General features: G+C 60.9%; 2 protein-coding genes across 3 annotated transcripts; one reads left to right on the forward strand and one right to left on the reverse strand.

Moving 5' to 3' along the window:
* Positions 1-2,893: 2,893 nt before the first annotated feature.
* On the forward strand, positions 2,894-11,024 carry ZYX (zyxin; the record flags this gene model as incomplete). 2 transcript variants are annotated; one of them, XM_084229514.1, is made up of 9 exons in its annotated part: positions 2,894-3,101; positions 3,529-3,728; positions 3,880-3,972; positions 4,056-4,604; positions 8,385-8,505; positions 8,608-8,777; positions 8,877-9,055; positions 9,904-10,024; positions 10,470-11,024. In XM_084229514.1, the coding sequence occupies 9 exons, from the start codon at positions 2,894-2,896 to the stop codon at positions 10,572-10,574; spliced, it is 1,746 nt and encodes a 581-aa protein (XP_084085640.1). In that variant the 3' UTR covers positions 10,575-11,024. The 2 variants fall into 2 exon arrangements, with proteins under 2 accessions (XP_084085640.1, XP_084085641.1); XM_084229515.1 differs by lacking the exon at positions 3,880-3,972.
* Positions 11,025-11,369: 345 nt separating this feature from the next.
* On the reverse strand, positions 11,370-25,521 carry EPHA1 (EPH receptor A1; the record flags this gene model as incomplete). Its single annotated transcript, XM_084229964.1, has 18 exons — positions 25,308-25,521; positions 24,305-24,372; positions 20,377-20,658; positions 19,058-19,466; positions 18,505-18,660; positions 17,886-18,230; positions 17,582-17,709; positions 17,238-17,388; positions 16,650-16,746; positions 16,356-16,414; positions 15,448-15,573; positions 14,569-14,754; positions 14,390-14,451; positions 14,075-14,281; positions 13,761-13,910; positions 13,336-13,529; positions 11,525-11,680; positions 11,370-11,448 (listed from the first exon to the last, which is right to left on the reverse strand). The coding sequence occupies exons 1-18, from the start codon at positions 25,387-25,389 to the stop codon at positions 11,370-11,372; spliced, it is 2,937 nt and encodes a 978-aa protein (XP_084086090.1). The 5' UTR covers positions 25,390-25,521.
* Between the last annotated feature and the right edge of the window lie 319 nt (positions 25,522-25,840).

Here is a 25,840-nt window from a genome sequence, read left to right on the forward strand (position 1 = left end):
GCTTACAGAAAGGACCTCGTGACAGCATCCCTCATCTTGGAACTCATTTTTCCACGATCTCATTGCTTTTCTTTCCCCTTGACCACACTCTTTATGTCGTGTGCCCTGGAGGGACACCTCCTGGTACCTGGAGGCTGTAAGTCTTGGCAGCATGGAGAGCTGTTTTAGTAGCAAAGCTCCCTGCCCATTTTCTTACTTCCTCTCCCTCGGCTGGCCCCCAGCTGTTGGAAAGGGTTAGGGGGAGCATCGACCTGCTTGTTACACTTTCACACGCTACCTAAGAGACGAGTTAGAACTAATTTCTTAAAAATACCCAAGAATCATGAGGGTCGCTCCTGTTTATTGTATTGTATTGACACTGGCCCTGCAGTGCCACTCGGGACATCCTGGCCTGGCGACTCTGCCCTTTTTGGACGCTCTGTGTGTTCCTACGTGTGTCGGGAATGGCTGGCTTGAAACGCTCAGCTGTAATATTCTGCATCCCGAATGCATTCAGTTGTCAGTAAAACTAGCCTGCCTACGCACTCTTCTATTCTAGATTTATAAATAGGTTCAGCTGCCTAACAATTAAACATACTATATTTTGCACATGCACATTCCTTAAGGAGATCGTATAGGGCAGATGGTTGTTCCTCTCATGGTGCTCTCTGGAAACCATCTTTCTTGCTCTTTCCCCCAAGGGGCGTGATTTTGAAGGACTGGCAGTGATTCTTTTGGTCTGTAAAGCCCAAAATACAATCTCTAACATGCACAGGAAATTCAGTATCAAATTTCTCGAAGCTCTTCACAGGGACAGGCCCAGGACCAGCTTCTACGTGTCAGAGAAGGTTTGCACTGCACTGTTTAATACACACATGGCCACACGTTTGTGGCTATGAGAAATACGGGTGACAAAGACAATAAGTTGCTAGAGAAAAGCAAGATCTGTGGAGCCTGCGAAGGAGAAGCAGAAGTAGACTTAGGTCTAATTAAGTCTTTAAGTTGAAGGGAGGAGAGTGAGAGGCTAATGCCTCTACCAAAGTCCAGAGACGTCTGCCCGCAACCCAGAGGGAACGTAGCGGGAAACTTGTTAACTGGCTTGAATCTCCATTCTGGACAGAAGTGGGACTCGAGTAATAACATCGAGTATTCACTCACGTCATAGCACTTTCAGAAACGTGGTTGCATTGATTTCCCCATATACTGCAATAAGGTAGGTGGAATAGGGGTCATCACCCCCCAACACCTGGGGAGAATGAGGAGACCCGGGACTCAGGCTGGGGCCTTCCCCCTGACCTCTCTCTGTTCTTCTGTGCTGGCCCCCTGCCATCAGGCTGCAGGGAATGGGCTCTGGAGACAGCAGGTCTAAACATTCCCTTGCAGTCTGTCCCTGCTGCTAACTGGGTTAAGCCGGCACCAGGGGGGGCACATTTAAGCTCCCAGAGACTTTCTCAAGGTATATTTAAGGGGTGAGACTGCATGATCTCCACAGACAGGGGCCTGATGCTCCTTGGCGGGAGTGAGTAGCCTTTGGAGGGACAGAGGCTGGCGCTGCCCAGTAGGGTGTGCACAGACTGGCCACAGCTCTGCAGGCCAGCAGCACAGGACAGGCTGGTGCTGGGTGGTGAGCTGGGCTTAAGGCCACCCGACTCCACAGCTCGGAGGTAGTGAGTGTGGACGAATTCAGGCGACAATTTGGTAAGTTTCCAGGGTCGATTAAAAAAAGGGGACAAACAAAAAAAAAGGAAGAGCCCCGTTCCAGCCGCTTCCCCTAGCCGGGGGCCAGCGCAAGGCCCAGGAATCCGGCCGGGCCGGTGGGGGGCTCCACCGAGCGCGGTCCCGGACTCCCCCAGGGCGCAGGGCTGCCCGGGGGCCCGAGGAGGGCTGGACCTCGGGGCAGCGGTGACCTGTCCAAGGCGTGTCGCGGGCGTCCACGTCGGTCCTCCGGGGTGGCGAGTCCCCGCAGCCCCCGCCCGCGCCCCGCCTCCAGCTCCCTATCTCCGCCCCCGGGGGCGGGGGGCAGGCCCAGCTTCCCTCCCGCAACGCCGGACTCCGCAGCCGGGCGTCCGCGCTGCCAATTCCTAGAAACCTGCGAGGCTGCCCAGGATTTGCAGCTAGTCTCCCCCAAGGACCCTTAAGGTTCGTTGTGACCCCCACCCCGGGCCGCGGGCTGGGCGGGCTGGCAGGGAGCAAGCCCCCCTCGCCGAGCCCAGCACCCCCGCGCCCAGTTCCGTCCGGTGCGGGCTGACCTGGGGGTTCTGGGGCGCGGAGCCGGCGGCGAGGGGGTGGGGAGCCGCCGGGGCGCGGGGGGCGCGGGGGGCGGGCGGGGAGGGGCCGGCCGGGCGGCGGCTGGCGGGGGCGGCTCGGGCGCCTCCGGGCACCCACCCGGTCCCCGCGGGTGCAGCCGGAGTGGGGCGGGTGAGTCAGACCTCGGGCCCCCGCGGGTCGGGGGGAGGGGAGTCAGGAAATGACATCAGAGGCCTGTGCTGGCGGAGGGGTGGTCCGGGCCGGGCCGGGGCGGCGGCCGGGGGGCCGGGGGGGCGGGGGGCGCGGGCCGGGGTCCGGGCCGGGCCCCTCCTGGGGGAGTTTCCTGCCCGCGCGCCCGCCGGCTCTCCCCGCCCCCTCTCCGGGCCGCTCCTTGTATGGTCTGGGCGCGCGCTCCGCCCGCCCGGCCCCCGCCCCGGCCCCCGCCCCCCACCCCGGCCCCCGCCCCGCCCCGCCCCGCCGGCGGGACGCGCCCGGCCCGGGACGCGCAGAGCCAGGACCCGGCGCCCCGGCCCCGACGCGCGCGCTCGCTCCGGCCCGCGGTGAGCGCGGGGAGCCGCCCGGGGGAGGGCGCGGGGCGCCCGGGGGGCCTCGGCCCCGCTCCGCGCCCGGCGTAACCCGCCCCCGCCCCCCGCAGCCCGGCCCGGCCATGGCGGCCCCCCGCCCGCCCCCCGCGATCTCCGTCTCGGTGTCGGCGCCGGCCTTTTACGCCCCGCAGAAGAAGTTCGGCCCGGTGGTGGCCCCCAAGCCCAAAGTGAACCCGTTCCGGCCCGGGGACGGCGAGCCCCCCGCGGCCGCCGGGGCGCAGCGCGCACAGATGGGGCGGGTGGGCGAGGTCCCCCCGCCGCCCCCCGAAGGTATGCGGCCGGCGCGCGGGCCGGGCCCCCGCGGGCTCCGGGGCTGTGGGGGTGTCTGGAGAGGTGGCCGCTGGCGGAGGGGGCTGGGCGCAGCCACCCCGTCCCGACCAGATGTTCTTACCTCATCGCGGAGTCGTGGCGGGGAGCCAGGGCTCCTGGGGCGGTGCCAGGCCCGCCGGGGGTGGGAGGCGGGAGCGCGGGGCGCGACTCTGCCCCCCGGGGCCGCTTTCCGAGGGGTCACCCGGGGCGGCCCCGGCCTGGGCCGTGCCCCGGGCGCGCGCCTGACCTGCGGCTCCCGGGGTGTCCTGCGGCCCCCCACGCCCGGGGCCCCCCGAGGGAGTTTCTTGGGTCAGGGGTAAGAGCTGGAGAAGGAGGGGAGCCGCAGAGGGCCCCCCATGACTGCCCCCCTCTCTCCTCCATGCCGCAGACTTCCCCTTGCCGCCGCCGCCCGTCCTTGGGGATGGCGAGGACGCGGAGGGCGCGCTGGGAGGCGCCTTCCCGCCGCCCCCTCCCCCGATCGAGGAGCCTTTCCCCCCCGCGCCGCTGGAGGAGGACATCTTCCCCTCCCCGCCGCCCCCGCTGGAGGAGGAAGGTGGGGCTGAGCCGCCCCTACCGCTCCCACCACAGGTATGGAGCCGGGTGCTGGGCGCAGCTGCCCCAGGACATCACCTGAGGAAGGAGCGCGGGGCCCTTTACTCTCGCCCGCCCTGCACCCCCTGCTGCTGAGGGTGGGGTGTGAGCGAGGATGGCGTGGGCCCTCTGACTCCTGACCCTCCAGCCCAGGGAGAAGGTGAGCAGTATTGATTTGGAGATCGACTCTCTGTCCTCGCTGTTGGATGACATGACCAGGAATGACCCCTTCAAAGCCCGGGTAAGGGACAGGAGAATAGGACACGCAGGGCAGGACACCTTCCAGGTCTAACGCCCGTCTCTCCCCTCTGCCTCCCCTCGCAGGTGTCCTCTGGATATGTGCCCCCGCCAGTCGCCACTCCGCTCGCTGCCAAGTCCAGCACTAAGCCTGCCGCGGCGGGCACTGCACCCCTGCCTCCCTGGAAGTCCCCGTCCAGCTCGCAGCCTGTGCCCCAGGCTCAGGCCCAGCCTCAGAGCCACACCCAGTTCCCTGTGCAGCCTCAGTCCCAGGTCAAGCCCCAGGCCAAGCCTCAGGTCCAGCTCCACGTGCAGCCCCAGCCCCCGGCCCAGCCTGTGTCTTTGGCTAATGTCCAGCCTCGAGGTCCCCCAGCCCCAGCTCCAGCCCCGGCTCCAGCCCCGAAGTTCTCTCCAGTGACTCCCAAGTTTACTCCTGTGGCTTCCAAGTTCAGCCCTGGTGGAGCCAGCTCACAGCCCACTCAGAAGGCAGGGCCCCCTGAAGTTCCCTCGTCCACTGGCACAGGCTCCCCTCAGCCCCCCAGCTTCACCTATGCCCAGCAGAGGGAGAAGCCCCGAGTGCAGGAGAAGCAGCACCCAGTGCCCCCGCCGCCAGCTCAAAACCAAAACCAAAACCAGGTGAGGGGGGGTGGCAGGGCCAGGTGGGACTCAGTCAGGAACTAAGGAATGAGGGTGACTCCCCGGGAGGGTGGGGTGGGCAAGGTTTGAGGTGAGGTAGGAGTTTTCCACCTCTCTGGTCACACTAGCAGACAAAGGTCGGAGAAAACTCTTGGGAGGAGGGCTTGGTAGGGCTGGGCTGGGTGGGCCTGAGTGGGGGTGGCCAGGCTTTAAATTGGGGGGGGGGGTTCTGTGCACCTTTCCTCTCTCCCCGCCCCAGGATGTTAAAGGGGCAGGGTGAGCTCACCCTCCACCCCACCTAGGTCCTGCCCAATTCTTGGATTCTTGAGTTAATCTGTCCCCTCCTCACTGCCGGAGGGGCCTGTCTGGTGATAAGCCTGGAAGTTCGGTAAACACTGGCTGAGCCAGCTTTGCCGCTGAGTGTCAGGCTGGGTGCTGTGTGTGCGGGAGGGCAGGGATCCAGGGAGGTCTGAGGGACTCCAGGGGCCTGGGATAGAATTCTGGGCCTTGATGAGCCTACGTGAGTTAGGTGAACTTGGAGTAAGTTGCCCCCTCTTTGAAATAGCACTGTGGTGGCTGTGAAGGTCAAGTGAGTTAAGGCACAGAAAGTGCAGGAGTCTGGATCTGGCACAGAAATGCTCAAAATAGAAAAGTCATCTCGTCTGCCTCATCAGGAGCTGATCCCTCCTGCCTGGAGGAACCCAGAACCTGGTCTAGTGAAGACAGCCTTAGGGTTAACCCAGAGGTGGCTGTGTGTGTGCGGGCGGGTGCTGTGAGCAGACAGGCCTGGTGCCCATGAGCTCCGCAGAATCCCAACAGGGAGTCTGCATGGGCAATCTGGGTGAGGCCTCCTGCTTGGTGTGCCTTCAAGGATGGGTGGGACCTAAGAATCCAGACAGGATCAGATGGGGAGACCATGAGCGAAACTCAAGGGTGCAAATACACTGGGGTGTTGGGAGAATAGAAAGTAGAGGCTGCAGTGGGGAAATGACAGATGAGGGGGCCAGAGGGGGTTGGACATGGTGGTGGGGGGTCGTTGGTGATGGCTTTGCAGGAAGGCCTGTGACAGCTCTGCTTTGGGGCAAGTTTTTCCAGCAGAGGTGTGGCTGGAGCAGGAGGTCATTGATGTGTGGGGGTTGCCTCCTGGGTGACTAGTAGTGGAGACGAAAAATGAGGCCCAGGTAGGAGAGCTGTTAAAAAGGAAGCGCCTCCAGGCCACAGTAACCGATAAGCAGTTGGAAGAGGGCGGGGGAGGAGTAGGGAAAATGCCTGGTGTGTTGGGGAATTGCTGACAAAATAGAGAAGTCCAGAAGGGGAAATGGTTTGGACGGGAAAAGGAGGGGTTCAGCTGTTGGCGTGTTGAGCAACTGCTTCCAGGAGGACTTGCTTTCAGCTGGACGTGTCATTCAGCTAGAAATGGAGGGCCAGGTGCCCGAGAGGGCCTGCCGGGACGTGTGCGCCCGTGTGGTCGCCGGGCCCGACGGGCTGGCGAGGCGGCGGGGGTCTGCTGACACAGGAGGAGCTGGGGATGTGGGGTGATGCGTCCAGTGACCAGACCCCCACAAAGAGGGCCAGAGAAGGGGGGACGGGAGAGACAGGCAGGGTGGGGATCTTGAGGAGGATGCGATGGCTGAGCCCTTCAGCCAGGGGGTCAAGGATGAAGATTAAAATGAGGTCAGAGATTTGGCTATCAGGGAGTCATAGATGGTCGTGGGGTGGCCTTTTTGTGCCCTGTGGTGGGGTTGTGGAGTGAGTGGTGGCGAGAGGATGGAGTTGCCAGAGTAGCCTGCTCTCCAGGGTTGGCAGGGAGATGCGGGCTGAGGGGGGCTGTGTGTGTGTGTGTGTGTGTGTGTGTGTGTGTGTGTTTCACTTCAGAGGAGGAAGACTGTAGTGTGTGACGGAGAAGGGGTTGCTGAGGCCTGAGTGAAGTGATACCCCCACCCCCAGGGGCATCCCCACAAGCAAGGACAGTCTCCACAGCATTTTCTGGGGAGAGGGGTGACGAGGGAGCTAGGGCTGGCGGGCTTCCATCTTCTCAGTCACGGAGGAGGTGAGGTCATCAGTGAGTGTGAGGGGGCGAAGCAGTTGGGGGCTCAGGCAATGGAAAGGTTTGGAACAGCTGCTGTGGGGAAGGCGACCGGGAATCGCAGGAGCCAAGTCGCAGAGCTGGAGCCTGCTGGAGGCTCGGGCTGCACTGTGCTGTGATCTCGACACCTACTTTGTGCAGCTTGGAGAAGGAAACAGGAAGCCAGTGGTGGTGTGACCCGGGGTTGAGACTGGGTCAGATAAACCCTGGTGGCCTAGGGGGGTAAGAGTGACCCTGAGGCTAGTGGATATGAGTTGTCAAGGGGCCAGGCTTGGGCTGGGGGGTTGGAGGGCGGGGGAGGCCAGCTCGGCAGGCCTCGGCCCTCCACACACGTGGGGTGGACCCATGGGGTGCGGGGGAAGACCGGAAGCCCTGAGCAGGTTCATCTGGTGGTGTGATGGGAGGAGAGGAAAGGTGGTGAGGTAGAGACAGCTACCTCGGGCCCACGGTGTCCCCTGGAGGAAGGTGACTGAGGTGGAGGAAGGACACAGGCAGCAGCGCTGGGGCTGAGGAGCTGGAGGGCCGCGTGGGATGCTTGCCGCGGCTGTGAAGTCGCCGTGACGTGAGTGTGACTTCCAGGCGGTGGGCAGAGAGGGAGGCCGAACTGAGCGTGTCCAGGATGGTGGAGACCCTGGGAGCTGGTGTGTGTGTTGTTCATACATGCAAAGAATAGAGCAGGGATGTGAAGTGACGGCAGAGAGCAAGGGCTCACTGGGTCCCCTTCTGTCCCCAGGATATCAGGCAGGGAGGATGGGGCGAGGGAAAAGGTGACGCTTACCTGGCAGGAGGGGTTTAGGGGAGACGGTCAGGCTGAGCCTGGGGCCTCTGGCCCTGGGCTTCCAGTGGATGCTGTTCTGGGTGCAGCCCCGGGGGGTGTGAGCTGGATGGATCCAGGGCTGAGGGAATGGTGGCCCTGGGAGGAGGCAGTTGAGAGGCCTTGAGGTTCCAGGCATTGTGGGAAGGAGGCCTGGGGAGGTGGAACATGCTGTGACCTTGGTACTGGGGGGGACTTACCCAGTAATGGAGAAGCCAACCAGCGCTGCTGTGGGAGTGTCTCCTGGGCGTGCTGGTGCAGATCCGCCAGTCCCCTAAATAGTAGAAGTGGGTCTAGGGAGCAGGCCAGCCCAGAGGCCCAGTGGGGATGGCACCGGGTCAGGTTGCCAGGGCTCCTGGGGGGACCCGGCACCTCTGTGGGGAGCTGGGGGCTGGGGCCTGCAGACAGCTCTGGGGTTTAACCTGTGATTCCCACCTGTGTTGTCCTCACGCTGACAGAGTCTGCTCAGCAGCAGGTGGGACGGTAGGTGTGGGTGCGTGCCCCACTGCGTGCCAACCCTTGCGGGGGGTGATGCCCAAGCATGCTCTGTGGAGGTGGCGCGGGGCCTGGCGTGGTCAGTGCTTCAGTGACCTGAGCTGCTGTGTGTGTGACCTCTGACCTCTGTTCGCTTGTCATTCTCGCCTGTCTGTGACTGCTCAGGGGGGTTTGAGCAAAGGGGGGGGTAGGAGGACCACCTATCCCCCACCCCTTCATTTGGGTTGTGCTGGGGGTGGGGCAGGAGATAGAAGCTTTGGGGTCAGTCCTGAGCATTTGGGAAGCAGGCGGGAGTTAGTCCTTATTGCAAGGCGGGGAGGCTGGCTGGGGAGGCCTGGAGGAGGGGTGACCTTGGGGAGAGCATGACACTGTGTTGGGGTTTCAGGTGCGCTCCTCCGGGGCGCCAGGACCTCTGACTCTGAAGGAGGTGGAGGAGCTGGAGCAGCTGACCCAGCAGCTGATGCAGGACATGGAGCACCCTCAGAGGCAGACCGTGACCCCCAATGGTGAGCCCCCCCCCTCACCTCCACCGCTGGAGCCAAGCCAGCTGCCCTCTTCCTGCTCACGTCCTTCCTCCTCTGTGACCTCTCTCTTCTTCGGCCCCCCAGAGTCCTGTGGCAGCTGCCACCAGCCCCTGGCGCGGGCACAGCCTGCGGTGCGCGCCCTGGGCCAGCTGTTCCACATCGGCTGCTTCACCTGCCACCAGTGTCAGCGGCAGCTCCAGGGACAGCAGTTCTACAGCCTGGAGGGGGCGCCCTACTGTGAGGGCTGCTATACCGTGAGTCGGGGTGGGGCTCCGTGGGGAGTGGGGGCGACTAGCAGGCGGCCGGCTGCTGGGGACTAGCCCCGGACCCACCACCTGCGGCTCCCTCCTCAGGACACCCTGGAGAAGTGCAACACCTGTGGGCAGCCCATCACGGAGCGCATGCTGCGGGCCACGGGCAAGGCCTACCACCCTCAGTGCTTCACCTGCGTGGTGTGCGCCTGCCCCCTGGAAGGCACCTCCTTCATCGTGGATCAGGCCAACCGGCCCCACTGCGTCCCCGACTACCACAAGTGAGGGCTCCCCCAACTCAGACACCTTCTAGGCTCCTCGCTGGGCTCCCGCCCTGATTGTTAGGAGGCCATCCCTGACCCTCAGACTGCTCCAAGCTCCCCTGTCCTATACAGCCTGTGTGCAGGGAACAGACCAGTTCATCGGGACTCAGCTGTACAAAGGCTTAGGCCTGGGAAGCTCGCTGCCCTCTGGCCCTGGGCACCCCAAGGCTTCTTTTGGGGTGTGGGCTGGTGGCCCTCTGGCCCTGGGCACCCCAAGGCTTCTTTTGGGGTGTGGGCCTGTGTCCAGCAACGTGTGCAGAGTGACGTCATTGCACACCCGGGCTGCGATCTCAGAGTTCTTTGGAGGTCAGATGTTTGGAACGCAGGTTTCCCCTGGGAAGCAGTGTTTACACGACGGCTGCTTTCTCAGGCCCGCAGGGCGGAGCAGGGTCTGGCTCCCACCCCGATGGTGAACGTTTTTAGGATTCCACCTGGGGCCTAGGATCCCACGCCCGGCCGTCAGGCAGGGGCACCCTTGGGGTGGGGAGGGTTAGGGCCAGGACCAGGGGTCCAGGGAAGGGAGCTCAAGGGGGGCGGCCTCTGTGTGATCCTTCTACGGGCAGTGCAGGGGCGGGGGGAGGTCAGGACCTAGTGGTCCGGGCTCCTGGGCAGATGGGGCTCTGGGAGGGTGAGGGGGGCCAGACCACACCCCTTCCTAGGGGCCACCGTGGCTGCCTGGGCTCAGGCCTTTCTGCTGCCTTCCTCCACCTGGAGATGTGACCCAGCCTCTCTGGTAGTCATTTTCCTCGTGGGGGGTGCCCATGGTCCCTCACTAATTTCTGTCCCTGGCCTTCTGCCCCCCGCAGGCAGTATGCCCCCAGGTGCTCTGTCTGCTCAGAGCCCATCATGCCAGAGCCTGGCCGCGAGGAAACGGTGCGAGTGGTCGCCCTGGACAAGAACTTCCACATGAAGTGCTACAAGTGTGAGGTGGGCTGGCCCTGGCGCCTCGAGGCAGGAGGGGCTGCTTCTCGGGACCCGGTGGCAGGTGCCCACCATGCCCACCAGCTCAGATGCTTCTGTTACTGCAGGACATTGGGGTGTGGGTTTCTGGAGGGTCATTTTGAGCTACTGATAAACCAAGAAAGGGAACTGGCCCATGAGAAGAAGGGTGTTGCATTTTGTGGTGGGAAGCACAATGAGAATGGAGATAGGGGTGCTCTCCATCCTTTTTTGGGGGGGCACTGTTAAAGCAGCTTTACCCAGCTTTCTGCAGGACAGAGTGACAATGCATAATAGAAGCAGGAGAGGACAGGAAGGGTGGGAGGGGGCGGAGGGTGTGGTGGTGGAACGCTGAAGCACAGGCCTCCCTAAAGATGAGGGGTTGTGGGGTACAGGGGGAACTGCCCGCCAGTGCTTTTGTCTCTCCTCCTAGGATTGCGGGAAGCCGCTGTCTATTGAGGCAGATGACAATGGCTGCTTCCCGCTGGATGGTCACGTGCTGTGCCGGAAGTGCCACGGGGCCAGAGCCCAGGCCTGAGCGAGGATGGCTCTCTGCACAGCGGTCCTAGTAGCGCACCACCCGCTCTGCCCCTCCACCTGTCCCGCCCCCTCAGTTATTTTTGAATGTCCAGCCCCTCCCTCCATTCCAAACCCCACCCCAGGCTCCTAAGGGCCCTGATCCGGGTCCCAACCCCGGTGAGGGAGGCAGAGTTCCTGCCCCTGCCCCGGCTTTCCAGCCCCCACCGCCCTGCAGAGACCACCCACCGACCTCCTCCAGGTGTCCATCTGAGGGGGCGGCTGCTGTCACTGCTGCACCCCTGTTCTCGGCTGGCCCCCAGCAGTCTGGAGCTCTGCTTGCTGATTGCAGGAGAAGGCCCTGACCCTCTGGGCGGTGGGCAGGGCTGGGCTGAGCTGCCCACACGCTCCCACCTGTCCTGTGCTGCCAGGTGTGGCTAATGCTACAAATAAAAAACCTTGTTTTCCAGAATTCTTAGTAGTCAGCTCTTTTATAAGTGCTCACGGGGTGGAGGAGCTTCAGGGATCAAAAACAAACAAGCAAATAAACAAAAATCAGGGGTGAAGGTGACAGCTCAGTCCTGTTTATTTACAAAAATAGATATGTATATGTTTATATATTAAACCCTCCCTCTCCCTCCCGAAATACCTTTGTACTTTACCCCACCTCCCCTCGTAACACAGAGGCTCCCTGGCCCCTGGGACCAGCTCCCGGGAAGGAGGGGCTGGAGCAGCACCAGGTTGGCAGGTGGAGGGCCAGGGCGCGAGTGACCATGGGCCCAGCCTGGCTCCCTGAGAGGCAGGCGCTGCTGGGGGCTCAGTCCTTGAAGCCCTGAATACTGCACAGGATGCGCTTCTGGTGTCCCGGCAGCGTGATTCCCATCTGCGCCAGGTCCCTGTGGGCAAAGAAGGGGGCAGTGAGTCTGCAGCTCGCACCCCAGCTGCCCTCCCGGGCCTGGCCCCGGTCCTCACTCAGCCGTCAGCTCCAGCACACACTCCATGGTGTCCAGCCCGGCCGAGCGGAAGTGCAGGATGTAGCGCTTCATGCGGATGGACTCCAGCCATTCCGGCACGCTCCGGTAGGGGATCCCATCCGAGCCGCTCAGGCTGGGCAGGCGGAGCGTCACCCTGCGGGACACGGGTCACCTCAGTCACACCGGGACGCCGGGGCTGTCCTCGGCCTTCCTGAGCGGGGGCTCAGCCCAGGAGCCGCTGCTGCCAACATTCAAACTGGGTGTCTGAGCAGAGAGGTTATGCAGACCTCGTGGATTAGCCCGGCCATTGTCTGTGAACCCATTTCCTGGCCCGCTTCCTGGTGTGTGTACAGCCGGGGCAGGCCGGCGGGCCTGCCGCAGAGGCCCAGGGGAAGCGGTAGCCCGGACATCCCCAACAGACGCGGCCCCCCGGCTCATCTCCATGGAGAGGGCAGCGTGGGCAGCTGGCGGGGTGGCGAGGCCGATCGGCACCAGCATCCCGGCTGCGTGGAGGCAGGAGAGTGGGGGCTCTGGCCGCCGGGTGTGGTCCCGCCTCAGCTCAGGGTGGCCCTGGGCTTCTGGGAGCAGCCCTGGCTGGCCACCCCCAACCCCCGCTGTTATTCTTGCTCTCCGACACCCACAATACAATGAGTGTTCCTGTACTCCAGCCAGCCAGAGCCAAAAACCATTAGCAAAGTAAATCTGCTGGGGGAAAAATATCCAACATTCCAGAAAGATTAGCACATTCAGTCTCCAGTGTGCGAGGGAGCTGGGCTCCAAAAGATAGTTTCAAAAGTTGGAACTTGAAACACATTTTCTCCCAGGAACAAGGTTATATATGGCGGTTTGATACGGAGGCCGGCACGCCAGGGCTGGTTTCCCTGATAAAGCACAGCCCGGCCCGTCGCCCCACCGCCCGCCTGTTCATTCTCCACATTCTGTCCATGTTTTTGGTAAAAGGCAATTCTGACCATGTCCCTCCCATGGATAGTTTTTAAAAAATTGGTCGATAGCGCTCTGTGCTCAGGATAAAGTCCAAACTTCTCAGAGCCGGTCCTCCTGGCATTAACCTGCCAGCCCTCCAGCTGCGTGGCTGGCCACTGACCCCGCAGTGGATCCTGCAGTCCGTCCGCCCAGCCCCAGCTCCCCAACTCGGGTGATGCCTCCAGGCTGCCCTCCCAGACCTGACATGTGGTTGCTGGTGTCTCTCTTCCCCAGCCCCAAGTGAGCTGCCCAAGCTCCCTGCAGCTTCTCGGGACATCAGCCTGGCCGTATCACCAATGTCCGGGAGAGCTCAGTAACCAGAAGGCTCTCCACAACGTGTCGAATGAATCCCCCTTTTCTCCAAATGCAGGAGGTTTTATAGGGGAGGGGGTGCATTCCGCTGAAACCCCTCAGAGGAGGGGTGCTAGCACAATGCAGTGGGACAGCCGCATGGCCCCAGGAGGGTGCCAGGTCAGGCAGCCTGAAGAGGGAGAGGACCCAGGCCAGGTGAGGCCAGGTAAGCTGGGGTCTGGCTGCGCCCGATCTCCACAAAGGTGGGTAATTGGAACTGACCTCTAACTACTTCTTTTCAAATGCTCCATGTGCCTCCCGGTCACTGTGCTCCTATCAAAATACAGCTACTGGGGGGAAGGGCAGCTCCTCCATCAGAGTGGCGCCCCGTGGATGTCCTTTCTCACAGGTGGGAGTCTAGACCCCGGGGGGGGGGGGGGTGGGGCCGGTGGCGGCTGGTGAATGTGGCTGAATGCCCATTTCCCTCTGCCCACGCCTGCCTTCTGAAACCCCAGCCCTGCCCAGCAGCCTCACCTGGGATCAAAGTTGGCAATGGTCCGCAGCGGATGGGGGTTGGCCAGCAAGTGATCCAGATGTGCCTGCAGCTGGTGGAAGTGGGGTCGACGGGCCCGGTCGTAGGCCCAGCAGTTCTTCATGAGCTCATAGAGAGGGGCAGGGCAGTCCACTGGCGGCGGCAGCCGGTACCCGTCCTCGATGCTCTTCATGACCTGCAGGGGAGGGGAGGAGGCTCACCTGGCAGCCCATGAGACACCGGGTTCACATACGCTCACTGCTATGGAGCCTCTGGACACCCCAAAGAGAACAGGGACTCAGACGGGAGCGTAGACAAACTGGGTTGGGAAGAATTAGTAACGGCATTTGCAGGAAAGAGTTGGGAGGATGTGGAGAGGAGATAAGAGGTGAGTTAAGGACAACTGGGGAGCAGCATCCGGGCTTACCTCCTGATTGCTCATCTCCCCATAGGGCTTGTCCCCAAAGCTCAGCACCTCCCACATGACAATCCCAAAGCTCCAGACATCGCTGGCCGTGGTGAAGATCCGGTGGGCGATGGCCTCAGGGGCTGTCCAACGGATGGGGATCTTTCCTCCCTAATGGGGCGTGTTGGGCAAAGAGGGGACATGTTCCAGGGCATAGAGGGGTGGGGAACCCCTATGTGGGTTAGTGTTAGGGCTAGTGTCCACATGAGGCCGAGTCCCGTCTGACACATGTGAGCGCGCTCGACGAGAGGCTGTGGTGGGCGCAGGGCTCTAACCTGGGTTTCGTAGGTGCCGTCAAAGTTGTCCAGGAGGCGGGTCAGGCCAAAATCAGACACCTTGCAGCTCAGGTTCTGACTCACCAGGATGTTCCTGGCAGCCAGGTCCCGGTGGACATAATTGTGGTCGCTGAGGTAGTTCATGCCAGAAGCTATGCCCTGCAGCATGGCCACCAGCTGGGCAGGGACCAGCTGGTCCTCCCGCTCCTGCAGCGGGGGAGTGGGCTAGTGAGGGGCTGGGTCGCCCTTCCTGGGCCAACGCCCAGGGCTCCCGAGGGCACATCTTCCCTCCCAGCTGCTCCTCACCCGCCTCACCCGCAGGAAGGCATCCAGGGCTCCATTTTCCATAAACTCCGTGATGATCATGATGGGCTTTCCTGAGACACAGAGCACGTCACCATGGCAGCTGCCACCCCCACCCCCACCCCCACCCCCGGCCCTCGCGGCCCCCCTCCCCAGCCGCCTCCGGTGGTCTCGAAGCCCCCGCCTCGTACTCTTTGTGACCACGCCTTCCAGGTGCAGGATGTGCGGGTGGTTAAACTGGCCCATGATGGTGGCCTCGCGGAGGAAGTTCCACCACTGGCCGTCTGGAGACGTGTCTTTCAGGGTCTTGATGGCCACGGTCTTGCAGTCCTGGCTGGGGATCCTCAGGGTCCCTCGATATACTTCCCCAAACTCTCCTGGGTGGGCAGAAAAGGGGCCACGGCACGATACACAGGCGGCACTATCCTCCAGTCTCCCCGCTCCGACTGCAGCGCGGGGTGCCCGTTCTGGTGACACGGGCTCGGCTGCACTTCCAAGGGGCAGGGGGCCGAGTCTGGACAGGGGTCAGCAGGACCCACCAGGGCAGCCGGCTGGCTCACCGCTTGCGCTCAGAGGAGGGTGGCCATGGCCGCTGTCTTCCCCGAGCCCCCCAGTCACGGCTTGGCCGGCTGGGCTGCATAATCGGCAAGGACACTGCCCAGCTTTGTTCTCCCCAGATCCATTTCCTCTGGTGACCCACGGGATCAGGGCAGCCCAAGGACACTAGGCCCCTGATGGGGTGGAATGTGGGGCGAGGGAGGTTCCAAAGCTCTCCGATGATTGGGAACCATCTGTAAAAAGTCTGAGCCTGGCACTGTGGCCCCTCTCTTGACAGACCAGGTATTTAAGCCTCTGTCAGGAACTCTACAACCACCGGAGCAGACTGTGTGGGGCTCGGGGCTGCTCCAGTGCCCCTGGTGGGGGTTACAGCACGTGCCCTGCAGTTCCAGAGGAGTACGGGGTAGACAGGGGAAGTCGCCACAGGAGAGGCCAGCCGGCCCCTTGGCGAAGGGCTGAAGGGCCGGCTGGCTGGCAGCTCGGTGCCCCACACAGGGGAGCGGCAGCCTCACCTTCCCCTATGACCGTGTCCACGATAAGCCAGCCTGGGTCGAGCTCCTGGGTGAAGTCCAGGGCTCCATGGGCAGGGTCCTCATAAGCCTGCAGGTCCACGTACGGCTTCAGCCACAGCTTGTCCTCTGCAGGGAGGGCGCAGTCACGGGCATACCCATGTCAGAGCTCTGGAGTATTGGGGGTGAGGGGAGGGGAAGCGGCCAGCAGCAGCCCCCAGACTCATGCTTCTGTCCTCTGAGGACTCTGGTTTGGGCTGAACAACGAAGTCTCCACATCCCAGCCGTTCTTCTTCCCGTCTCTGTGCAAAGCTCCTGTGTCCTCACCCCCAAAAGGCCTGGGCAATGAGCCAGGGCTCAGACCCAAAATAGTGTCCGCCGCCTCAAGTTTCCCAATCTCCTGTGGCTCCTTGACCCGCTTCAAATTCCTTGCCTTTCCACCTCACCCCTGACATGGCCCTCCACTCATTCTCACCTCGTCACACTCCCCCACCAGCCCCTCCCGCTGCTGCTTGGACACATCAAGTCCCCCCCGGCAAGGATACCCCATGAGGTGGCCAGCAGGCACCCCGCAGGCCTTGGAGGATGTCAGGGAGACTGTTGGGCAATCCCCCTCCTGCCCAGCCTCAGCCTCAGCCTCAGCCTCAGCCTGGCCAGCCCGGAGGGGCTTGGAGACCGAGCGCCCAGCTGGGGTACGGGGGCCCATCAGCTAACAGGCAATTGTACTGAGCCTCTGGGGGGCTGTCAGTCCAAAGTTAATTAGCCAAAGTTAATTAGGTAGCAAAGCACAGATGCCCTGGAGACGATAAGGCCCACTCATGCCCCAGAGTTGTTCTAGCAAAAGCAAGTCTCTGGCTCCCACCCAGGTACCCCGACATATGCACACCCAGCCACGCATGCTCCTGGCTCACCCCGGTCCACGTCGGTGACTCGATCTCGTTGCCTCGGCTGCCGGCGCCGCTGGCCATTCCTGCGGAGTTTGGGGGGCAGCTTCTTCAGGGTCCAGGACTGCCCCGGGGGCCCAGTGGACTCAGGCTGAGTTTTCCCCAGCAACTTTGTGGGGTGGGCGCACAGGATGGGTGTGGGGACATGCTGGCACATTGGCACTGGGGGGTAGGAGGGTCCTTAGGGGCATTCAGGGGCTTCTGACAGGGCAAAGGGACCCAGGAAGGGTGGATGGAAGGGGAGGTGGGTAGGAGCAGCACCTTGAACGGAAGACAAGAATCCCAAGCAGCAGAGCCACACCAAGCAGCACCCCAAAGATGATGGCGACGGTCTCTCCTCCACTCAGCCCCCTGGAAACTGTAGGCACATGGGGTGAGCAAGTTGTGGGGGGGGCCTCAGGATCCACAGGGGTGATGCACACCTGTGGCACACCCTGAGTCCAGTGCCTCAGGGGACCTTGAGTATTCCCCCTAACTGGGGAGAGGGGTGCACTGGCTTGTGGCTCTCTGCTGATGAGCAGTAAGCTGAGGGGTTAGGAGATCGGGTAAGATCCAGTGTCAAAATGTGTGTCTGAGGAGGGGCTTTGGTGTAAGTGTGAGTTCTTCCCTCGGGCAGCTTCTGTGCCTGTGCATGCTGTAGGGGTACTTGTGCATACATGGGGGTACATGTGCACACGTGTGGCACACAGGCATGCTTGTGTGCAATGTATACATGAGCACACAGTGTCCACGTGGCCAAGCCTATCAGTGTGTGTGCACGTGTGTAGAGGCCGAGGCAAGCTCCTGACTGGAATCGGGTCACAGAGGCTGCCGTGGACGGCGGGTGCAATCCCAGGAGAACCCGCCCACCTGGAGGGCTGGTCCGGAACTCATGGTCAGGAGAGAAAGGGCCAGGGCCCAGCGGGGTGAGCATCCGGACTCGGACAATGTACGTGGTGTCCGGCTGCAGTTCGGTCAGCAAGACCCTGGGTTCCAGAACCATCTGGTGCCGTTCTTCATCCTGTGGATGGGGACTCGTGTTAAGCCAGCCAGGCGGGGTGACGGCGAGGGGCAGGCTGGTGGGAATGGCGAGGGCTCTTTCTAGACTTTGTGCTGAGAAAGCCACAGTTAGTTCACTGCGGAAGTTTCCCCCGAAGCTGCGCCCCAAGCTAGGAACGTTGGGGTGTGCCGGGCACTGTCTGCTGTGTCCTCACCTGGTTCAGCACGTGCAGTTCATAGCTGAGGTTCCCCCCGGGGCTGCGGGGCCGGGACCCTGCCCAGGTCAGCTCCAGCTGCCGAGGCTCCTTCTTCACCAGCCGCAGGGACAGGCCAGACAGGGACTCTGCGAGGCGCGGGTTGCGGTTGCATTTGGAAGGAAAGAGGAAATAATTCAGCCGCTGCTGGGGTGCTTCCCGCCCAGCCATTTGCCCTGGGGATCCTGAGCCCTTTGGTTTCGTCCCCGGGTCCAGCTGGCTCCTCCCGGTGCCCGGGCCCTCACCTGCGTGCCCCGGCCCTCACCTGCGTGCCCCATGCTGATGCTGAGCGTGGCGCTGCCGTGCCTGCTGCTGCCCAGCCCTGACACCCCGTTCCGGGCCTTCACGTTGAAGGTGTAGTTGGCGTAGGGTTCCAGGCCGTCCACGCGCACGGCAGGCGCCGTGAGCCCGCTGGCCGCGGGGGAGAACAGCACACTTCCCCCGCAGGGCTGGCAGGGCCCCCCATCCACTGCGGCTCCCCGACACTGAGAGCACCCCACACTGTACTGGACGTCCTGGCGCCCCCCTGTGTCTGCTGGGGGTTCCCAGCGCAGGGAGATTTGAGTTCCAGAAACAGAGAAGCTCAGGTTTCGGGGGACTGAGGGCGGGCCTGTGGGAGAAGAGGACTCATCAGTAGGAGCCTCTTTCGCTCCCCCCCAGCCGCTAACCCCTCACCTCCTCCGACCACCCCAACTCTTGAAGTCCCCGAAAGATTGGATTCCCTCTAAGAAAAAAGGGACTTAACCACATCTCTGCATTCTGCCAGGGAGCGTGGGGGGCGGGGCTTTCAGCAGGACATCCTGGCAGTCCCCAGTATCCATAACTTCTGGGCACTTCGGACCCTAACAAGGGCTCACGGACGGTCAGGCCACCCCTGGACTCACGTGTGCATGCCACCTGGGGGCCCTCCCCGGGGGCTCGGTAATGGCCGCTCTCACAGGTACAAATGGTGGCGCCCTCAGGCTCCGAGGTGCTGTGCTGGGGGCACTTGAGACAGTGGGGCATGTCCCCGTCAGGCCGGTAGGAGTCGCTCGGGCAGGCTGGAGAGAGAAGGAGCAGGGCTGAGCTTCCTCAGGGTTCCCGGGCACAGCCCCGCCCCTGTCCCTGGCGCAGAAACATCTCAGCACGCATATCTCTAGGGCTCTTAGCCCTCCCCCCAGTTAAAAATATCCCTACGATATGAAATTTGCTTCCAGGGACATGCAAAAGAAAAAGAGGAATGCACTTGGGAGGCAGGGCAATGCAGTGGAAACTTTTGGGTGATTAAATCTCTTAACATGTGCAAAGATGTTTATACTTAGTTGCAGGAGAATTGCGTGAACATCAAAAATAAAAGTCTCTGAGATGGATCAGCGACTTCCTTCCCTCCCTGGGCATCCCGGAGACCCTTCCCCAGGGGCCCCCGCCGGGTCTCCCCACCTCCTGGAGTCTCCTTACCCAGACAGCCCTCGCCTTTGAGGCTGCTGCCTTCCTCATAGCCGGGCTCACAGTGGCACCGGCCCACGGGCACCAGCCACTCGCCCTCGGGGCTGCAGTGCATGCGGGGCGTCCCCGAGGGGCTGGGGCCGGCCCGGGCATGGGGCAAGCAGGTTCCCGCCACTTCCACCAACCCGCCAGGTCCAGGGAGCGTGTCGGGGAACCAGGCCAGGCCGTGCACAGTCTCCGGGCAGCGCTGGTAGAACACCCGGACGGACACCAGGGCCACGCAGGCACCTGGGTTGTGAAAGGCCAGGTAGAGGCCTCGGCGGGTCAGGCGGCCCAAGGAGCAGCGTTCCACGTTCAATTTCACAGCCCCGGAGGCCAGGTCTCGGACGGTGAAGCTCTGGTCTGCAGCCACGGTGGTTACCTGGAAGAAGGTGCGGGGGAGGCGAAGGGATGTGCTTTGTTCCCACCTAGCAGAAAAGGTGGATTGTTTCATACTTGACGATTTAGGCAACCGGAAACTGGGGGCTTGTTGGCTGTGCGTTACCGAGCTAAGGGTTTTATGTGCTTTATGCTGTTGAGGCCATGCGATCGTCTTACGCTGGGGCACGGATAACCACCCCCAGGAAACGTATGAGGAAATTAAGGCTCAGAGAGGTTAAGCCCTCGTACGAGGTCGCACAGCTGCCGTGTGATAGTGCTGGAATGAGCAGGCAGCGGGACGCCCATAGACGTCTGCTATTCGGAGGCGTTCCCAACCTCACCGTCAATGAGGTGATCAGTTATAAAGTGTGTCATCGTTAATTTATTACTAATAACAAATTTTACAACATCTCTTTGGAAAATAATCAGAGCACATCTTATATAACCAGCTCCTCACTCTGCATTCCTGCATGCTCTCCTGAGAAGGAAGACACGGGACCAGAGGGCGAGCCTGCAGGGAGCTCTATTCCAACCATCCTCATGGGGGTGTCACATGCAAACTTTGCTGTTCTGGAAGGTTCTTGCCTGCCTCTACCATGGCATGGCATTATCTCAATGGAGGCTTGCAAAGCTTCTAAAAAAAAAAAAAAGTGAGAGGCACTGTCCCCACTATTTTAAGATTAAGAAATCAAAGCTCGGAGAGGGTCAGTGATGCAGCCAAGGTTGGGATATAGCAGAAAAGTCCTCAAATCCAGCTCTTCTGATGTCTCCTCACACATCCCTTTCATCATCCTGGACCTACACTGTCTTCCTGGTTCTGCCTCTTGCCCTTTTTGTCAGCTAGTGGGTGAAGGAAAGGTGTGAGGCAGGGATCAGCCTCAGGACAGAGAGGGGAGGAAGGATAGAAGCACCTTCTGGAACAAGGGGCGTCGGAGCTGGATGCCCACGTCCTGGTCGCTCTCCATGAACAGGAGGTTGAAGGTCTCTTTGCAGCCCAGGGGCCCGGCCCCCCCTGGGAAGCTCTTGCAGTCCCGAACAGTGAACTGCAGCTCCACGTGCACTCGCGAGGCCTCCTCTCCCCGGTAGATCCAGTTAGTGCGCAGCCAGTGGTCTGTGTCTCCACCTTCCTGCCCGGGGCAGTCCTGGTACATGTACAGGGGCGTCCCGTTCAGAATCTGCTGCACCTCGCCCCACTGCAAGAGGAAACCAGAGTCAGGCTCAGGTAGTCCCAGACTCCCCAAACTCTGATTTTCTAGAGCTGAGGATAAGGAAGCCATGTCAGTGTTACCCAGATTCATGCTACTTTTCCCATCCTCCCCCTCCAGTGTTTAGGGTTGGGGATTCCTTAACCCCTACACCCCCCTTGACATCCTTAGCCAGCCCTGGTTCCACCAACGCTCACTCCAATTGCAAGAATCTGAGCACCAATTTTTGCCTATTTCATCCCCAGAAAGTCAGCAGTCCAAAGGCAGCCTTCCACAGCAAAAGCCCAGATAAAAACCTTCCTGCCTGCTTGTTTAAGGAGGAGACGGCATTTCCCCCAAGCGGTTGGAGGGCACAGATGAGCATAGACTCTTTGGAATAGGGATTCTCATTCTCTCCACTATACCTTTCGGTTATCAAAATCAGCAAGCCTCAAAGTAACTGCACTCGGGGGCACCAACCAGCCCACCTCCCCGAATCTCTTCTTACGTTAGAAAAACGTAAACTCAGTAGTAATGAGGGCTAGCTGGGTGCTGGTGCAGTGCTTCGTGGGGACCAGGCGCTGCTGTAAGCACTGACGAGGAGCAGCCCAGCCTTGGAGAGGTTGGGGGGTGACAGGAGCATCCAGGTACCAGAGAGCAGCTTTAATCACGACCCACTGAGCTTACGACAAAAAGCTGAAGAACAAAACCCTAACTAATAGAAAGGTAAAGTCCTCTCACCCATCCACCCCCATTCTTAACAAATTGAGGCAAAATATTCATAGACCATTTTCCGGGCCAGAGAGAAACCCTAGAATATTTAGTGTGCTTTTAATATACATTTTTAAAGCATGCAAATGATTCTACAAGCTGCCTTTTATTTTTAACAGTCTTTGAAAGGTCTTCACCAGCGTGTTCCATTGAATGGATGTACCCTAATTTATTTACTCATCCACCTACTGTTGGCCATTTAGGTAGCTTCTAGGTTTTTCTTAAGCATATCCAGATTTCTGTAAGATTTCTGCAGAATTGCTGTATCCAAGGGTGCATAAATTATAAATGTGATGAGAAGACATTGCCAAATTGTCCCCCAAAAAGACTTGATCAATTTATCTTCGACCAACAATGCACACATTTTTTTCAAAACCTCATCCACACTGGATAGCAATGGTCTTTTTGCCTTGGGGTCAAACTTACAGACAAAACACAGCCTCCTGTGCTATGCTGATTTACATTTCTTTGAGGAAGTTTTTGTTTCTTTTGTTCACTGGCTGTTTGTATTTGTCTGCAATTACCTCTTCAGGACACTGCCTGATATCCTAGTATTATCTTTTGATTGTTGCTAGATGCTAATGATTTGCTTGAAATGTACATTTCAAATATTTCCTCCCTGTCTGGCAAGCCCTTCCTTGCTGCTGGGGTATTTGATGCTGAAGTATTTTCTAAACTTTAAGAGACTAATACCTAGTCTTTCCCTTCATGATTCTGTGTATTATGCTGGAGAAGCTCTCCCATCACAAACTTATGAAAACCTCCTTTTTTTTTCCCTCCTAATATTTTTGTGGTTTTGGTGTTTCAGTTTCAATTTAATCTCCCTAGAATTATTAAGTTGTGGGTAGTGTGAGTGAAAATGGCACGTTATCTTCCTGAAACTATGGACATTCTTTTGTCAATTTATTGACCAGATCTCCCCCTTGACTGGAGAGTCCCGTGTTGCCAGCGAACATCTCATGTGTGGATCTGCTCCTGAATGTTCTATCCTGTTCCACTGACTGTGCATTCTTGTGCAATGCCGCATGTTTCAATTAGGGTGGATGCACAGGATGTTCTGCTATCCGGCAGGACGAGTATCCCATTTCATTGTTCTTCCTTTTGAAATAAATTCTCGGCCGTCCTAAGTATTTTCTCTGCCAGAAGAGTTTAAGGAAGAAACTCTCAAATTCTGTAAAATATTCCCTTGATAGCTTGTTCACAATATCCTTATTTTATAGACCAGAGACTGAGGTCCTTAGAAAGTTAATTTTCCCAAGGCCTCCCATTGCTATCCTCAGCTCCAAGACAAGGCAAGAAAAAAAACACCATTAACTAAGAAATTGGGGTGGGGTGGGGCAGGGGCAGGAATATAAACTGCTGTGAGGCCCATATTTTCACCTTTTGTTGGGGAGCTCAAAGCCTGGGCCCAGGGTGTGAAGGCCAAGAGGCAGAGTGAGAGAAGGCGCCTAGAGGTTCTGGGAGCCAGCGGGGCATGGGGTGGCAGTCAGATGGAGGTGGTGGGCGGTTCACGAGCAGCTCATTAGCTGCCAGGGCTGCAGCTGGAGCCGGGGAAGCCAGGTTCCCAGCTGCACCTCGCCCCTCCCCGCTGCAGCTGTGACAGATGGGGAAAGCCACCAGGATGTCTGCTCATCCCTAGGGCGTTGGCGCCGCCATGGGCACATCCTGGGGAGCTGAACCTGAACGTGCGTGGTGTTCTGAAAGGAGGCAGAAGAGGGGGCCTGGCAGACAGCGGGCCGTGGGACAGCCGTGCCTTCTCGTCCTCCTGCTTAGTGCGGGGCTGTTTGGCCAGAGCTGCGCCGGGGCTGGCCTTGGATGTCACCACGCAAGGGAGGGCCGAGCTGGCGCAGGCAGGCAAGGGCCCGAGGAAGGCCTGCGGAGGCCGCCGCGGCTGGACCTGCGGCCCTCACGTGGAGTGATTAGCAGGTTTATGAGCTGAAGCGCCTCTGAGGGCTGCTAAGCCAGGATTTTCCAGGCCGCCCCTCCTGCAGGATGTCTACGGTTTAGTCTATTAATTCTAATTACAGGCCACTCTGCAGAAGAGCTGAGAGTGGAGACGGGACCTGCGGACCTGGAAGGGAAGCAAGCAAGGAACCTGAACCCAGAAATACAGGCTGGGGGAGGAAGAAAGGGGAAAGGGATCCCGAGAACAGGAACCTCGGAACAGAAAGGAGGGGCTGTCCGCATCCCCCCAGCTCTGGGGTCAGCTCTATGATGCGGGTGGAAAGTGCTCTCAGACTCACAGGAACCCCTGCTTGCCCCCTCTCAGGTGTACCCCAGGAGGGCCTGGCCTTGGGGGGCAGAACATGTGATGTCTGGGGTGGTGGCGGGACAGGCAGAGGAGGTGCCCAGGCCTCAGGGATCTCTACGCTGCCGGCTGCTGGTAACTGGGCAGGGAGGGTGGGGGAGGCCAAGAGCCTTTGAAGAATTTGATGAAAGCTTTGACTCTCTTCTCCAGTAAAAAAATTGCCTGTCTACATAACTCAGAATACATGTGTGGGGTCCCCTGACCCCCTGAAACCCACGGATAGGGCCCCAGATTGAGGACATGTCTGTGTTTGGGGCTCAGTCCTCAACTTTCTAGAAGGCCCGTCCTCTCCCAGGGGGGTGAGCGCCTCTCGACAGGCCTCCTTCTCCAGAACCCAGCCTCCCCCAGGGGGTCAGGAGGGGGAGGAGCGGGGGCCTTGAAGGGTTCCCCAGGGGGTGAAGCCTGACCCTCCCCCCCATCCCATTCAGAAGGATCTGACTCACCTCCCCTCCCCCTTCCAGAGGAGCCACTTCCAGTTTTTCCAGCTCTTTTCCCCGTTCCTCCACCCACCTCTCCGCCCCGTTTCTCACTGGCCTTCAGTTTGCACCTTCGGGGTCCCCCCTCCCGGACACTTACCCCATCCTCTGGGGGGTCCAGCAGCCAACCCAGCTCTCCCTGCGCTGTGCTCGTGTCCATCAGAGTGACTGAGGTGGGGAGAGAAGGGGCCTGTCACCTCGGGGAGGAGACCGCACACGTGCACCCTCCGTCCTTACTCTGGACCCCCAAACCCCAGGCTGCCACATCCCCTTTCTGACAGCAGTGCCGTCCTGGGGTTTAGGGAAGAAAAAGGGCCGAGGACCGAAGCGGAGTGGCAAGGCCTGGAGGGCTGCACCTCTGAGCCCAGACATCGCAGGGAGCCGGAGGAAGGGCAGCCCCACTCAAGCGGGCACCCTCACACCGAGGGGCTGTGGGGGGCCCACCCGCTGCAGGATCCAAAGGGTGGCCCTGGCAGGAGTGGCTCGGCCTCTGGGTGGGTGGGGGGAGTGGGTGGCGTGCACAGGGGACCTCAGAAGGGCTGGATGGGGCGGCTCTCCTCCTCTGGCAAAGGGCCTGCTCTGCAGAGACTGGGGGTGCCGGCTGCGGCTCAAAGCACAGCTCCAGGCCTGGGAAGTGGGGATAGCAGGGCCAAGAGGGGGCGTGCAACCCCCCACCTGTAAGCCTTGACCTCTACTTCCCGGGCACCCCAAGTCCTAACTCTCCGGCTGCAGGTCTCTGTCCCCAGCCTGGCGTCCCACGCGCGGCCTGAGAGGGTCAGACCCGGGGTGGGCGCACAGGCTGCAACTGCCTGGAAATGGGGGGCCCCCACGATTGCTGGTGGGGGCCCGGACACCGCTTCCTCGCGGCGTCAGGAGCTCACGCCCCATCCCCAGGCGCACACTCGGGCCGGCGGGGACCGGGGTGACTGACCCCGGAAAGCAACTGTTCGGGGTTAAAGAGCAAAGACTGGCCCGGCCAGGCGACCGCCGGGAGGCGGCCCGGGCGGGCCGGAGAGGGGCGCGCGGAGGCCTCCTCAGGAATGCCGGGGCCGGGGGGCCGGGGGGCGGGGGCCGGCCGCGGGGCGGGGGGCGGGGGTCGGTACCTTCCGTGGCGCGCGCCCCCGGGCGCGGCGGGGCGCAGAGCAGCAGCAGCAGCCCGAGCCCCAGGGGCCAGCGCCGCTCCATGGCGCGGGGCCGGGACCTGGGACCGCGGCCCGGACGGCGGGGCCAGGTCGTGCGGACTGGGCGAGCCCGGCGCGCCGCGCGGGGGCGGGGGGCGGGGCCAGCCCCGGGGGCGGAGCCCCGGCCTCACCTGGCTCACCTTCTTAAAGGGACAGGAGGACAGGAAGGAAACTTGTTAGACAGGTAATAAACTTCAACCGCCGGGGGCGTCTGCACCGGAATGAGACTGCTGGCGCCGCCTAGTGTGTGGGATTAAGAATGGGCTCGCACAGGCCCAAATCTAATCCTGAACCCCACCCAGCCCGGATCCAGGCTTTTGCCTAATTCCACCTCTGACTGGAATTTCACCTGAGCGTTCCTCCCTCTGCCTGGCTCCAGGGCCTTGCAGGGCAATAGACTCGGGGAGGGCAGCTCCGATAGGGTGGACTAAGACCACTATCATGAACGGCAGGGG

Source organism: Talpa europaea (assembly GCF_964194135.1).
Source record: "Talpa europaea genome assembly, chromosome: 3".
Taxonomy (NCBI): Eukaryota; Metazoa; Chordata; class Mammalia; order Eulipotyphla; family Talpidae; genus Talpa; species Talpa europaea.